The following is a 15,177-nucleotide window of genomic DNA, read 5'->3' on the forward strand; positions in this document are numbered from 1 at the left end:
GGTTAAATTATATCATAGAGAGGAGAAAGGTAAATATGTTGTGTGTTTAGGAGACTAAGTGGAAAGGGAGTAAGGCCAGGAACATTGGAGGGGGGTTTAAACTGTTCTATCATGGTGTGGATGGAAAGAGAAATGGTGTAGGGGTGATCCTGAAGCAAAAGTACTGTAAAAGTGTAGTGGAGGTGAAGAGAGTTACTGATAGGTTGTATAACAAGAAGCTAGAAGTTAAATGGGTGATGATAAATGTCATCAGTGCCTATATGCCAGTACAAGTAGGTTGTGAGATGGAGCAGAAGAAAAAATTCTGGAGTGAGTTAGATGAAGTGGTAGAAGGAGAATGCTGAGAATGGAGCTGCCAGGAGGGAGGAAATAAGGAAGACAAAAGAGGAGGTTTATAGATGTGGTTAGGGAAGACATGCAGGTAGTTGGTTTGAAAAAGGCAGATGTGGAGGACAGAGGAGTATAGAGACGGATGATCCGCTGTGAGGACCCCTAGTGGGAGAAGCCGAAAGAAGAAAAAGATCTTCTGATATGTCTATGCATAATGTTTGCACAGTATACTGTATATTACTATATATACCATATATTATTACCTACTGTACATTATTCACTCTCACACCTGTACATATGACCTCATACCCTATTTATCTTACAGTAAGCACCTCTGGTTAGATGGTAACTGCACATGTACCTTGCACAATGACAATAAAGTTGAATCTAATCTAATCTAAAATGCAAATACAAAATGAAACTAAAAGACTTTCAAATCACATGAGCCAATATTTGATTCACAATAGGACATAAATGTTTAAACTGAGAAATTTTACAGTTTTATGCACAAGATGAGCTCATTTCAAATTTGATACCTGCTACAGATCTCAAAAAAGTTGTCACGGGGGCAACAAATGGCTGAAAATGCCCAAAATTTGGAAAATATTCAGCTGGAAGAACATCTAGCAACTAATCGAGTTAATTGACATCAGGTCTGTAACATGATTAGCTATAAAAGGGAAGTCTTAGAGGTGAGAAATCCTGGTGCGAAAGGAACAAGGCCTAAGACCTTTGTTCGCGGAATGATTTTGTCATTAACATTACTAAATGGGCCAAGGTATACTTCCAGAAACCACTGTCGGTATACACAATCCACCATGCCATCTGCAGATGCCAACTAAAGCTCTATCATGCAAAAAGGAAGCCAGATGTGAACATGGTCCAGAAGTGCCATTGTGTCCTGTGGGCCAAGGCTCATTTAAAATGGACTGTTATAAAGTGGAAAAGTGTTCTATTTGCTTGTGTACATTCTTGTTGGAAATCACAAATGCCATGTCCTCCGGGCTAAAGAGGAGGGAGAACTTCCAGCGTGATATCAGCATTCGGTTCAAAAGCCAGCATCTCTGATGGTATGGGTGTGCATAAGTGCATATGGTATGGGCAGCTTGCATGTTTTGGAAAGCACTTTAAATGCTGAAAGGTATATAAAGTTTTTAGAGCAACATATGCTTTCCTCCAGACGATGTTTATTTCAGGGAAAGCCTTGTGTATTTCAGCAGAAAAATGCAAAACCACATATTGCAGCTATTACAACAGCATGGCTTCGTAGTTGATGAGTCCGGGTGCTGAATTGGCCTGTCTGCAGTCTAGATCTTTTACCTATAGAGAACATTTGGTGCATCATTCAAGGGAAAATACGCCAAAGATGACCACAAACTCTTCAGCATCTGGAAACCTATATCAGGCAAGAATGAGACCAAATTCTAACAGTAAATCTCCAGAAACCTCATTGCCCACACATCTTCAAACTGTTCTGAAGAAAAAAAAAAGAAGTTGCTACACCATGGTAAACATGTCCCCGTGCCAACTTTTATGAGACCTGTAGCATGTATCAAATTTGAAATTAGCTCATTTTGTGCATAAAAGTGTAACATTTCTCAATTGAAACATTTATGCTCTCTATGATTTATTGTGAATTAAATATTGCCTCATGTAATTTGAAAGTCTTTTATTTTTTATTATATTCAAATGTAAAAAACATCCCAACATTTCCGAATTCAGGTTCTATAAATATCTAAATAATTAAAAAATAAATTTCAGATTACTCAAAATTGTTTTAAATGCACTGTACAGTTTTTTCTTTTTTTTTTTTTCATTTTTCTTTATGTGCCACTTTATTTCTCGTAAACAACATTTATGGTGCCTGAAAATTGATGCTGTTGGTGTATGAACGAGGCCTCCTCTGCTTCATCGGTCCTGTTCTGTCTCCTCCAGAGCTGATTGTTTGACAGAGTTCTTTCCAGGGATCAGAGGCTTAGTTTGATACCATGCGGTTCTATTGATTGTAACCTATTTAATTTTTAATGTGTAAAGCTTTCTGGCACTACAGAAGAGGTGACTCCGCCCGATTGGATAAAAAAGTCGGAATTGCGAGTTGAAACAAGGGAAACTTAATTTTTTCATATGGCGGAAACGGGCTTTCATATGAATCTTCTCCTCGCCCCTCGCTGCTTTTTCCCCATTCCTATATTTTTTTTATTCTGCAGCGCGCGTTACCTGTCCAGATCGCTCCAGAGTTTAGTGGGTGGTGCGTCAGTAATAATGGTCCGCGGTGAAACACTGCTCTGTGTGTAGTAAAATAGACTAAATAAAGCATCGAGGCAAATAATGTGCCTCGATCATTTTGTTTTTATTCAAATTATTCGGGTTACTCGTGGAATCATTTCAGCCGTACACTAGACACTTCACAAATACTTCAATATAAATATATTTTTTGTTATTTAGACTAAACCTTTCCTGTATATCAAAGCCAAAATCAGTTTTCAAGATTAGCATCATACAGAACAAAGAGTTGAATATGTTTATTTAGAGTTGAATAACATTGTAATAAATGTGAACTCTTACACTGAGAAAGTCCTTTCAAAACTATTACTGTATAATTTAAGCATTCATGTATTCAGCATAACACCACCTTCAAACATTCAACATAATAAATAAACCAATTTGTAGTGATATTCATGCAGTTAATAAAACGAGCACTGATGACTAACAAAACAACTTGCTTTGGTCCAGAGTTGGTTTTTTTTTATTTCCCCAGAGATTTTGGATAGTATGTTAGACCCTTTTTGTAAACATAGTGACCTATATTTTGAACAAAATAAGTTATTTACTAGATAGATTAGATATAACATAGCTGAATCTAAATAAGGAAATTACAAATTTGTTCCTCAGAGAAAATGTTTGCTTGCTCAGTATCTTGTGTGACTTTCAGGTCTTAGTATAAATAAATATACTAGCATTAAGAGGCATTTTGCACCATGCATGTTTGTACTGCACATAACTTCATGCAAATGTAAAACCAACATGTAACACATATCAACTCTGACAGAAATATTACACTGACAGAAATGCAGGATTTAATGAGTTCTGAGTGAACAACTAAAGTCAAATGCATACAGGAATTCCACACATTCTTTGTATAGTTAGATACAATCTCTATATATGGCTTTTAATTTTTTTCTTGCCTCAAATTTAGGCAGCATTGAAGGCATTATTGTCTGAGTCAGCATTCATAATTCCATCTTTATTTGAAAATGCATTACCATTGCTTGAGGAGTGGCACTTGAAATGAGCCCCTCCTGACTCCCACTCTGAACTTTTTGGTGTGACGCCATACAGGCTGAGAACTTTAGGATCACTGCCAGAATATCCTCCATTGTAGTCCTGAGGTATGTTGGCTAGGCTGATGTACACTGGCACATGCTTCTTCACACAGAGGCCTTTCAGTGGCTTCTTAGCCAATGTAGCCAGTTTCTGCAAAGCACAAAAAATCACTGCAATTTCATTATGCACATTAGAAATAAATCTGCACATCATACCAGCCATCATAGTTTTTAAAGTTGTCTAAGACAACAAAGAAACTAAGTCTGTGAGCCCATGATGCCCTACCTGTTCACAAATGGCCAGATCTTTTTCTAGATGTTGTGTTTCCTCTTTCGCAGCCACTAGACTCTCGAGAGCAGACTGACGGGGGTGCAATCCTCGGTCAAACTGATTGTATAAACCCCTCCAGAATCTGATCCACAAATAAAAAGCACAAGACGGCACCGCTGATACAGTGCATATTTGTATTGTAGCACATTCCTATTAAAAAACACCAACCACCAACACAAACACCACAATATTGTATGTACTGTGAAGGAAAATATAGGAAAGAATATAGACAAGCTAAAATCATCATTTTGAACATATAATGATACATCATGCTTATACATGGAAATATATATATATATATATATATATATATATATATATATATATATATATATATATATATATATATGGAAAGAGAGTCTGGGATCAATAGTTAGTTTAGTAAGCTGAACATTAATATCATAACAACAATAATTGTTTATGACTAATAGATTACAGTAGTTGAAAAGTCAAATACCTTAGGTTAACTTAACACTGATATATAAACTTACAATTCTTGTCTTCTTACAATATTTTTTAAAACGATTTTTTATTAGCAAGTATACAACGATCCCAGTGAGAATAAGTAACTATTGACTCAAAACCGGATTTATTAATGTGCTGTAACACACTTGAAGCAGTAGGGGGTGGTAATGGGATGTAGAACTCCTTGGGTCTGACTGTGGTCTTTTCTGAAAAGAGGGTTCACATAGTCCACTTTATTTCTCCACAAATGAGGCCAGATGGAGTGAGACTTCTCTCTAATGCTTCAGACAAAAAGAAAATGTAATTGAACAGTAAGGAACAATAAGCACATAATGCATGGAAGCATACCACTATATTTGAATAGTATGTACTGCACAATGCACGTGACAATATGTATCTTAATATGATACTATAAAAATTTATTTTTACCATAGACATTTCCTCTCCATCTCGCTGTTGCAAATGAAGTTGCCATAGTGACATGAATTAATGTGACTCTGGATGCTGATAAGGAATCTCTCGTTGTATTCGAAGGCACAGGGAAACTGCTCCATGAGCTGCCACACACACTCTAAGAACTGGTCAATAACAGGCGACACTTCTTTGGGGTCTCCGTTTAGGTGGCTGTACCTAAATATAGTAAAATAAAAATATACAGAACAGCTTCTATCAGAATCTTGAATAAATATGTACAAAACTATGGGTATAAATCATCTTACCTATGAGAAAACTTGTGTCCGAATGAAACCCAGTCTTTTTCGATTAGCACCTATGCATAAAACATTCAGGCATAAAACAAAGATATCAGGATTTACTTATTCCATCATGCACAACAGGAAATGAAATTCTCTTCAGAAATGTGATTACCAAGACAGAGCTAATCCATGCTGCAGGACATTTTCATCCTCACTCACTTTTCTCATTAAGATTCTATAAAACTAGGCCTTGCTCTTCCTGGCTAGGTCTGCTCTCCAGGAGAGATTGAGAGTCTTGACCAGACAATAATAAAGGCCTATTGGCATAAAATTTACTTATAACACTTCAGACTTGCATTTAAAGTATATCACCATGAGATATGTATATTTATATACAGCAAGATTATTATTATTAACAAACACACATATAATTTACCATGAATCCCTTAAGAGTCCTGTAGTACGGGTCAAGAAGTACACTGGCTATGGAGCACACTTGAGATGTGCGATCCCAACCATCAGAGCAGTGGATCAAGACGCTGATGCCTTCTTCAACCACAGCCTGCACACACACTCAATCAATCAGCACTGGAGACTCTAAAATAGTGCTTACAAGTGTGCTTTACTCAAAAATCAGTCCTGGATCTTACCCTGGCAACAAAGATTCCAGCTTCCAATATTGATCGAATATGTTTTAACCAGTCTGAATTCTCCAGGCCAGATAGGAATTCCCCCATGGATGAGGAAGAAAGATCAGACACTGTGGAATGAGAAACTGTTAATAAACTAAACCCATGGGAACAAATAAATATACCCCGACAGCACACAGTATAGGAAAACAAATAGCCATGGTTCATAGGGTCTCTGGATGATAAAAACCAGAAAACACATAAAAAATGACAACTTCAAATTTAGTTCAGATAAGCAACTAAAATATGCACTATTAATGTAATGTGTTGAAACATTTGCCTTGGATCATTTAGAATAATTATAACATTGTATATAAAAAATATAACTAATATAAATATTATAATAAACTATAGCAACAAAAGTATGGGGACACTTGACTTTCCCAGGTATAGTTCTTTCCCAAACAATTACCACAACGTTGAAGGCACACAACTGTATAGGATGTCATCGATGCAGTAGCATTCAATTTTTCCATCGCTTGAACTAGGACAAACAGGTGGCAATACTCCGGTACACAAACCAAGCTCCATGAAGATATGGTTTATATGGTTTGGAGTGAAAGATCATGAGTGAGCTGGTGTAGAACGCTGAGCTCAACCCCACTGAACATCTTTAGAATTGACTGGGATGCTGACTGCACCCCAGGCCTCCTCACCCTACACCAGTACCTGACTTTACTTACGAGCACAAATCTTCACTTCCACACTCCCAAAACCTAATGGAACATTTCCTAGAAGAGTGGAGGTTATTATAAAAGCAAATGGCGACTAAATGTGGAATGAGATGTTCAAAAAGCACATGTGAATCTTAAGGTCAGGTGTTCCCAAACTTTTGTCCGTACACTTTATATAAGTCAAATTGATCAACAAATGGCATTATTTAGCATTGTTTAGTGTGTAATGAATAAAACATATCTTTGTTTTGAAATTACTCTGACATCACTTAAACTTACGATTAACATGAACATAATATGATTATGCAGTCCAAAAGTGTGTATTTATACTGTATGTGCTTTACTTACTAAAATACTACATTGTTCCAGCTTTTCTCTTGGAGAAGGTATAAAAGCCTTGTGACAGGTTCATTAGTGTGTAATGGCTCAGTCAACATACATATCATATGTTCATCTAAAACAAGCATGAAATGTTCTACAGAAAGCTAGTGGCTTCCCTCGAAAAGAGAGTGCTTCAAGCTTAGATTCAAGTGAACAGGTTCATTCAAATGCAGATGTGTGTTCTAGGAAAATTGGCATTCTGGGAAAAATTAGTGTGTAAGGCTCCAACTGGCTTTAATGTAATCAGAGCTAAAGGTGCCATGCTGTCTCAGTTGGACAGCTATTCTCTGGTATACACCCTCTGGACTCCCTAATGTTTCTAGGGCAAAATCAAAGCACGGACTACTATTATTTTTACAACAGTGAATCAAATCATTCTCACGCCCCCCCCAATAGGGGTAAAGGGTCCCGATTGTCAAGTTAAGATCAAATAAAAATAGTCAAGCAATGAAAGCCAGATGGATTCAAGCATTCCTTAAAAAATTCCCCCTAGCGTTACTATGAATCCCTCCTACAGGGAAGTCTAAGTATTCTCAATGCCAAGGGTCTTTAGCAGAGTGAATAAGACCAGTTGGTGGTCCAGTGTTCCTCTCTCACAACATGGAGTAATAATTACAAGAAAATCTACAGCAGATGTATATAGCAGCTTCCCATCGTTCTCTTACCTGTAAGCTGCTAGATACACCAGCCCAGGTTGTCTCACAATTTACATGAAACAACTATGTTCTTATTTTAAAATCATATTTTGTCAACATTCTTGTGCCAATATTAATTTATTTACCAAATCATTTAATTATTCTGCAAGAACCTCTTTATTCTGGACAAGTTCATGGGTGATTTAGGCTCTATCCCAGGAGTCCTGGATTATGGCAGGAGAATTCATCCAGAATGGGACACCAGTTAATCTCAAAACATACATGCATTCAAATACTCATTCCTACCTAGGGACATTTTAGCTTTAGTTAATCTAGGTTCCAGGACAGCTAGAAGAAACACATTGAATGCATGTGAAAATCTGCAAAGACCCAGGGTTTGATTTTCTAACTCTGGAGCTCTGATGAAGCGACGCTACCTGCTGCACGACTATGCTGCCATGCGCCGATATCCAATGTTCATGTTATTACAATTGTATAAGATTTTATCATGCTTTGAAAATCACCATATTAACTTGCACCTGTTTTTGTTATGGATATTGTTTAAAATTTTCTTTTTTCCAAGATGAAGCACCAGATTTTAGAATATTCCCACGATCTTCAGCCATGTATTCCCAGCTATGTACTGTAGCTAGCAAATTACCCACACTACCTCACAAATGGTGTTACATCAGATAGATAAACTGGACCATTAGAACATCATCTGGCAGTCAATTCACAAAAATACGATAGATGAAAAAGCTATATAAAATATATATATAAAAAAAGCACAGGCACTGTATCGTGTGTGTCATTTATATGATTAATAATTACAGATTAAATGTAGCATACAGAAGCAACAGTATGTGTACCTTCAATTAGTTTCTGCTGACTGCTCCTCATTACATGGATATTCTCAATACCAAGGAACTGAAACTTTATATTGGTGTAGTTATCCTCGTTTTCATAGCCCTTTCCTGTAGCCCGGTTTGCTATTGCATTTAGCTGAAAACACATCAGGGATATGTAATCTCAATAAAGCAATCATTTGAAAAATTTTAAATGTCTGTCATTGTAATAAAGATTAGACCTCACCTTGGGTCTGGTATCCACAACATACATGAACCGGCTACTGGGGTTGGACTTCATGATGGCCTCTAGCATCTGTTCGTCTTCTAAGCAGCGTGCACTGAAGCCTGACAGAGGCTGGCTGCTCCGACATATGGCCGCCTGGCATGGGAAACAGTTTTAGTATGATGAAGACTTGATTGCATGAACCACATTATGAGAAAAAGCTCTACTGGGTGTTTATGTCTACATAATCAAATGGGTCAAAAGCAATAAACACTGTGGTGTACATCCCTATAATTTTCCCACTAACTGTACTTTTCCACTGATGGCACAAGAAAGTGAAAACACATTTTTGCAGGGCACAAGTGATATGCTGTTTTTGATGCAAAATAGAAATGACCACTAGTAGACCAGCCACAGATAATAATTCATACACAAAGCCCCTAATATCAACCCCATAAATTTGACCCCTATTCCATGAGAAGCTGACCTTCATTTCCCCACATACAAATCTAAAGCTATGTTGGAATTATTTATTTTAGACCCTGTCCACACAGGGGACACAGATATGAAACAAATTAATACTATGTCTGAGCCATTTCTGTCACATCACCCTGCATTGGATGTAGAGGTCACATATTTTTAACTGCTCTTTGAACTAATCCAACCAAAAGCAAATACAAGCCTTTAGAGAATACTTAACCTCAATAAAAAAACAAACAGCCTGTACCGATTAAGTAAACTCATACAGACTGCAAAAAAGACTAAGCCTGCTTTTAAGTACCTATTACACACATTTTTGGATACAGTTGTAGATGATACATTATAATATTTAGGACAGTTTAAAAACACATAGCAGCCAAAGATTTAAAAAGATCTCTGAGTAAAAATGTAAAGGAGGCATATCAGTGTCAAAGTCTGAAAAAGTTATTACAGTTGAACTACTATAAGAAGACAGATGACCAATAACAATCAGGACACAAGACGCTGAGGGAACAAAGGGTCAGATTTTCAGATGTCATTAAAATGAGCTAAAGTTAACTGCAAAAAATGTTTGCAAACTCACTTGAGTTTCTTTGCAGTAGTATGACAACGTAGGAAATCGGCCCCTGCTCCGAAACTTGGAACTTCCTATAATGACCGGGATGGTTGCAGATTTGGGCACAAACAGGTCAGCTGGGTAAGTGTCACATACCTGGAAAAAATAAAGGGTAAAGATGACAGGTTTCCCTTATAAGTGAGCACAGACACACACAAACACACACACACACACACACACATTATATGGACAAAATTACTGGGACACCTGACCTTTCCTGCCATATGTGGTTCTTCTCCAAAATGTTACCTCAAAGTTGGAGGCACATAAATGTATAGAACGTCTTTGAATGCGGCATAATAAACTTTTGCATTCACTTAAACTCGAAACCCAAACCTGTTCCAGCATGGCAATGCCCCTGTGCACAAAACGAGCTCCATGAAGATATGGTTAACACTGGAGAGGAAGATCTTGAGTGGCCTGCTATAGAGCACTGATCTCAAACCCAACTGAACACCTTTGGGATGAATTGGAACAATGACTGCACCCCAGGCCTCCTCAACCTACACCAGTACATGACTTTACTAACACTCTTGTGGCTGATGAATACAAATGTCCACAAGCACACTCCAAAATTCAGTGGAACATCTTCCCAGAAGAGTGGAAAGAATTAAATGAGAAAATGAGAAAATTGGGACTAAATGTGGAATGCGATGCTCAGAAAGCACATACCATACTTATTACGTGGTGTCTGTAAACGTTTGGAAATATTGTGTGTGTGTGTGTGTGTATATATATCTATATATCTATATATCTATTTATATATATATATATCTATATATCTATTTATATATATATATATATATATATATATATATATATATATATATATATATATATATATATAAACAATATATCAACACCGCATGTTCTGACATGGAGACACACATCAGAATGCAACAGTTAACAGATACACACTGACCCTGTATTCCCGGTTGATAGAAGTCAAATGCCATCGTTTGTTTGGCACTCCCATTCGATTATATTCTTCCTTCAAGTCTATAATGTCCCAATTTTTAGCCCTCTCATCCTTGTTGAAATTAGGCTTGAAAGAAAAACAATAAAGCTCCTCATATTGCTCTGAAAGACACAAAATTATGACAAAAGTAACAGCAAAGTAATACAGTACATATCATCGAAAAACAACAAGCAAAGAGATCCTGAATATAACTGAAGCTTTTAGATTATTTAAAAAAAAATAAAAAATAAAAACAGGGTTTGTTTTTATAAAAAGTGAGAGTCAGAAGAAATATCATAAATATTGGAATATGCAAATATCTGAAAACACTTTACAGAAAAAGAAAGAGAAAAGCTGATGACAGTTTAAAACAAAAATGGCAAAGAAAAGGTGTTAGTTAACACTGTGTTTAATTAGCTCCAGGAACAGATGTTGTACTATATGCAAATGTCTTCACTTCTATTTTTGCATTTAACAGCTCACATAAACTAGTATAGCTCTGTGGGTTTTACAATATTGAGTTTTACGAATTAAATATATTAGATTCCAACATACTGACTAAAATTCTAACCATAAGTATACTGATTTACTTCAATTCTTTATATAAATGATTTTCTCTGGCTGGATCCTGTGTGCCTCAGATCTTTATCTCTGAACTGTGACACAATGAACTCACCAAAGTAAAAGCAACAAACAACAATGATCATACCTAAGATTTATGTCAGTTTACCTGCCCTGGAGAGTCGCAAGATTGATATGAAAACATCATTGCAGTCACTTTCTTGTGGGATGATGAGTTGAAAATGTTGGAAGTTCTTGCATTGAATGAGAAGTGGGTATCCCAATGCAGATGCACTTTGTTTTTTAATATTACACACCAGACTATGCAGCACCTAAGATTAAAAACCAGAACATATTTCATTTTCATAGTTTTGTTGATCATACCCTATATGACCAAAGATCTCAAAAACACTGCATTGCTATGTCCCAGACCACCTGTGACACCTGTGACTAACGTGCCAGTCCGTTTACTTTGTTTATACATTTGGTTAACATAAAGAATTAAATTGAGCAAAGAAACATTTTATGGTTATGCACCAAAACTAGTATTATCCTTTGCAAGCTTTGACAACTTTATTGGTGGCTGCTTATAGTTTGGTTGTTGGGTCTTTGCTCAAGGACTATTATTTGTAATTTCATATTACAATTACATGACAGAAAACACCTATTCTAATTACCTATATGTTGCATATAGTGTTTGTGTGTACATATGTATATGCATATTTGTGTAGACACACACACACACACACGCGCACACACACACACACAAAGAACAAATGATGTCATCAAACACTTACCCATAGTTCACTGTGATCCTCATCCTCATTATCTACAAACACTGTATGAAATGCTGTTAAATACAGTGTTCCAACTCTTTCCGTATAAGAGGAACCTCTGTCCACTAGCTGGACCTTTTCAACCTGAAATATGGCACAGCCCAAATTCAGTAAAAATTACATATATAATTAAATATTTTGAGAAATCTGGATATTTAACATGACGTTCAACCACATTAGCCTACAGTGTGTATGTACCTACTAGCTTATTTACGCACTGAAACAAATAAACATCAATTTATTTCATATATAAAACAACTTTAGTTGCATAACAAATTGTAAAGCAAACCCATTAGTAATTTACACTATGTTTCCTTGTGAAAGGAAATAAATAGTCCAGTAATTGTACTAGTTATTATTTGCTGTTTACCTTTGGCAGTCTGATGTGCTCCATCTTTCACTCGCAAACACCATAAATCATTTATCAACAGCTTCCTCTAGCGACTGTAAGCATCATAGTAAAAATAATTTTTTTCTGCTGTATGGTTTTACGACATTTTTTGAACCACTGAGGCGGATTACGCAGAATAACAATAGCCGATGTGATTGTGATGTGATGGGATCATAAGCTGCCCGGTCAATAGGAGTGAATCACCGCTAGCTCTGTGGAAACACCGCGCGGTCCTAAAGCCGACAAAGTACGGTACAGCATTTCAGCTAAACACCTTTAAATGTGTAATGTGTACAATAAAAAAATGTGTAAAAATGACTTGGGGTGGGGGTTATTAATGCAGAATAATAAAAAATAATAAAAGATTTAAATTTGTAATCAACTTGTGACACAATTGTAAAAAAGATAATAAATAAAACAATATTTCAAATGGTAGCTAAAACATTACAAATAACTATGTATTTGGGAAGGAATTGATCTTAAATAAATAAAATTTTTGGGTTAACAATCTAGATTTCTTTACATATGGGTTTTCTTTCTTTACAAATATATGCATATGTTTGTGTGTGTGTGTGTGTGTGTGTGTGTGTGTGTGTGTGTGTCTACCTTGACCAATAGCAGCAGAAAGATGACACATATATATATATATATATATATATATATATATATATATATATATATATATATATATATATATATATATATATACCCAAACTAGTTGTCCTGTGGTTATCTTTGATTTGCTTTGGTATGCCATATATGAGAAAAGGAAAAAAAACAAACAAAAAAAAACAGAATAATGACAGCAAAACAAATCTTCATTTCTACTTTAACAGTTAACATACATTCTATTTTATTTTATAGCTACAGAAATATATATAAAAAAATACAAATTAAATTTAGAGACTATAGGAGAATGAGTAAGCGCAAATATAAGTGAACCTGATTTAGCACAATTTGGAGAAACCTTTAAAAAAAAAAAACCATATCTTTGAAACAAAATGAGCCAGTGTCATATAACAAGCATACTGTATATACAGTTGTATTGTTTATAGCTTGAATAACTGTTTTAGGCATTGACCACGATTGTATTAAAAATGGGAGTTGAATAGTTTTCAATCTATTAATTTCTATATACAGTTATTATGAAAGCATAATTAAAGGGAGCTATGACTTTTTGGCACTTTAATTTCAATATAATAAAGTTTGGTATAATGCAATATTTACTTTCAGCCCACAACTCTCATCATGTTTGAGTTTTGTCCCTTTATATGAAAATTTTTAAATTTGTAATACCATAATGCCATGCTGAACCTAGGCCTTATAACATGAGTCAATTGAGGCCATAAAGGGATTCATGTTGTTAGCAACTATATTCAGACCAGTTTAGGGATTCAAACAATGCTTGTTTAGTCATTACAAGATCAAAATGAGCCTGAAGTGTTGGAACAAGACAGGTTGGGGCAGGGATTAAAGCTGTTAATACCAGTGCTTGATTCTACCATCTGTATCTCACAGTAGAAAGCAAGATTAATAAGATTGGGTGACATTTTTCTAATCTTTCTAATTAAATGCTAATTTTGTGAGTTTGTGCATCCTGCAGCCTCACATTGTTCTAAGATGACAGATGTGGAATCCAATGTGAGGTGTTTTTTTGCTGTTGAAGACCAATCACCTCAAGGGTTAATATGTTACATTTTTGATCAGCTTTTCTGCTGACCATGGTTGGAGTGGTTATTAGAACATCCAGCTTATTGGAAGTTTTAGTTAAACAACAATTAATGTAACAAATAATATATAACTTTAAATAATCGATAGCTCTATTCTGTTGCGAGTGCTCTCACATAATTTGCTGATTGGGTAATTGGATTTTGAAAACACAGTTCCAGTTATGGGCAGTTACTGTCAGTAATGCGGGTATATCCAAGCCCCACAGAGTACACGTCCCAGCCTCCAAGTTCCATTGGGGGCATTGCCCAGCCGTCTCTCCCCGCTGGGCGTGCCGCTCAGTTCGTGAGTCCTGCTGGGGTTGTTGGTTCCCCGGAAACAGTCACTGGGAGCAACTAAGCTGTCTCTCCGCTGTCTCTGTGTTCCACCGAGGGTGCTGCTCCGCCTCTGTGTTCCGCCTAGTGTGCCGCTCCGCTCCAGTGTTCCGCCAATGGTGGCGCTCTGCTTTAGGGTTCCGCTGAGCGCGCCGCTCCGCTCCAGGGTTCCACTGAGCGTGCCGCTCCGCTCCACTCCAGAGTTCTGCCGACCACCACCTGGCCGCGAAAGGGAAGTTGTTCCGTCGCCTGACAGCGACGAAGGCGCCGCCACACTTCAAAGTACCTCAAAAAACGCTGTCGCGCACCAAGGTCCTTCTGACAGTCGACGTCATGACCTGAAGCTCCTCCAAAGGCGCCAAAGCACTCCCCACCGAGGGCGTCGCTCAGCCTCTGATCTCCGCCGAGGGCGTTGCTCAGCCTCTGATCCCCGCCGAGGGCGTCACTCTGCCTCAGACCTCCGCTGAAGGTATCACTTAGCCCCAGTCCTCTGCAGAGGGCGTCGCTCCGCTCCAGAACTCCGCAGAGGGCGTCGATCCGCTCCTGATCTCCGCAGGGGGTGTTGCTTCGCTCCAGACCTCCACAGAGGGTGTTGCTCCGCGCCTGATCTCCGCAGGGGGCGTCGCTTCGCTCCAGACCTCCGCAGAGGGCGTCGCTCTGCCTCTGGTCCTTTCCAAACTTCCCCTGTTACTTAGCGAT

General features: G+C 37.2%; 1 protein-coding gene across 1 annotated transcript; it reads right to left on the bottom strand.

Annotated features, from left to right (window-relative positions):
* Positions 1-2,828: 2,828 nt before the first annotated feature.
* On the bottom strand, positions 2,829-12,631 carry mtmr7a (myotubularin related protein 7a). The gene is made up of 14 exons (XM_046848670.1): positions 12,416-12,631; positions 12,007-12,129; positions 11,379-11,541; positions 10,613-10,770; positions 9,658-9,786; positions 8,616-8,750; positions 8,393-8,525; positions 5,795-5,904; positions 5,581-5,706; positions 5,169-5,218; positions 4,879-5,079; positions 4,596-4,730; positions 3,940-4,066; positions 2,829-3,804 (listed from the first exon to the last, which is right to left on the bottom strand). Exons 1-14 carry the CDS (start codon positions 12,437-12,439, stop codon positions 3,523-3,525), a joined length of 1,896 nt encoding a protein of 631 aa, XP_046704626.1. The 5' UTR covers positions 12,440-12,631; the 3' UTR covers positions 2,829-3,522.
* Positions 12,632-15,177: the final 2,546 nt, after the last annotated feature.

The sequence above is a fragment of the Silurus meridionalis genome, chromosome 5 (assembly GCF_014805685.1).
Source record: "Silurus meridionalis isolate SWU-2019-XX chromosome 5, ASM1480568v1, whole genome shotgun sequence".
Lineage (NCBI taxonomy): Eukaryota > Metazoa > Chordata > Actinopteri > Siluriformes > Siluridae > Silurus > Silurus meridionalis.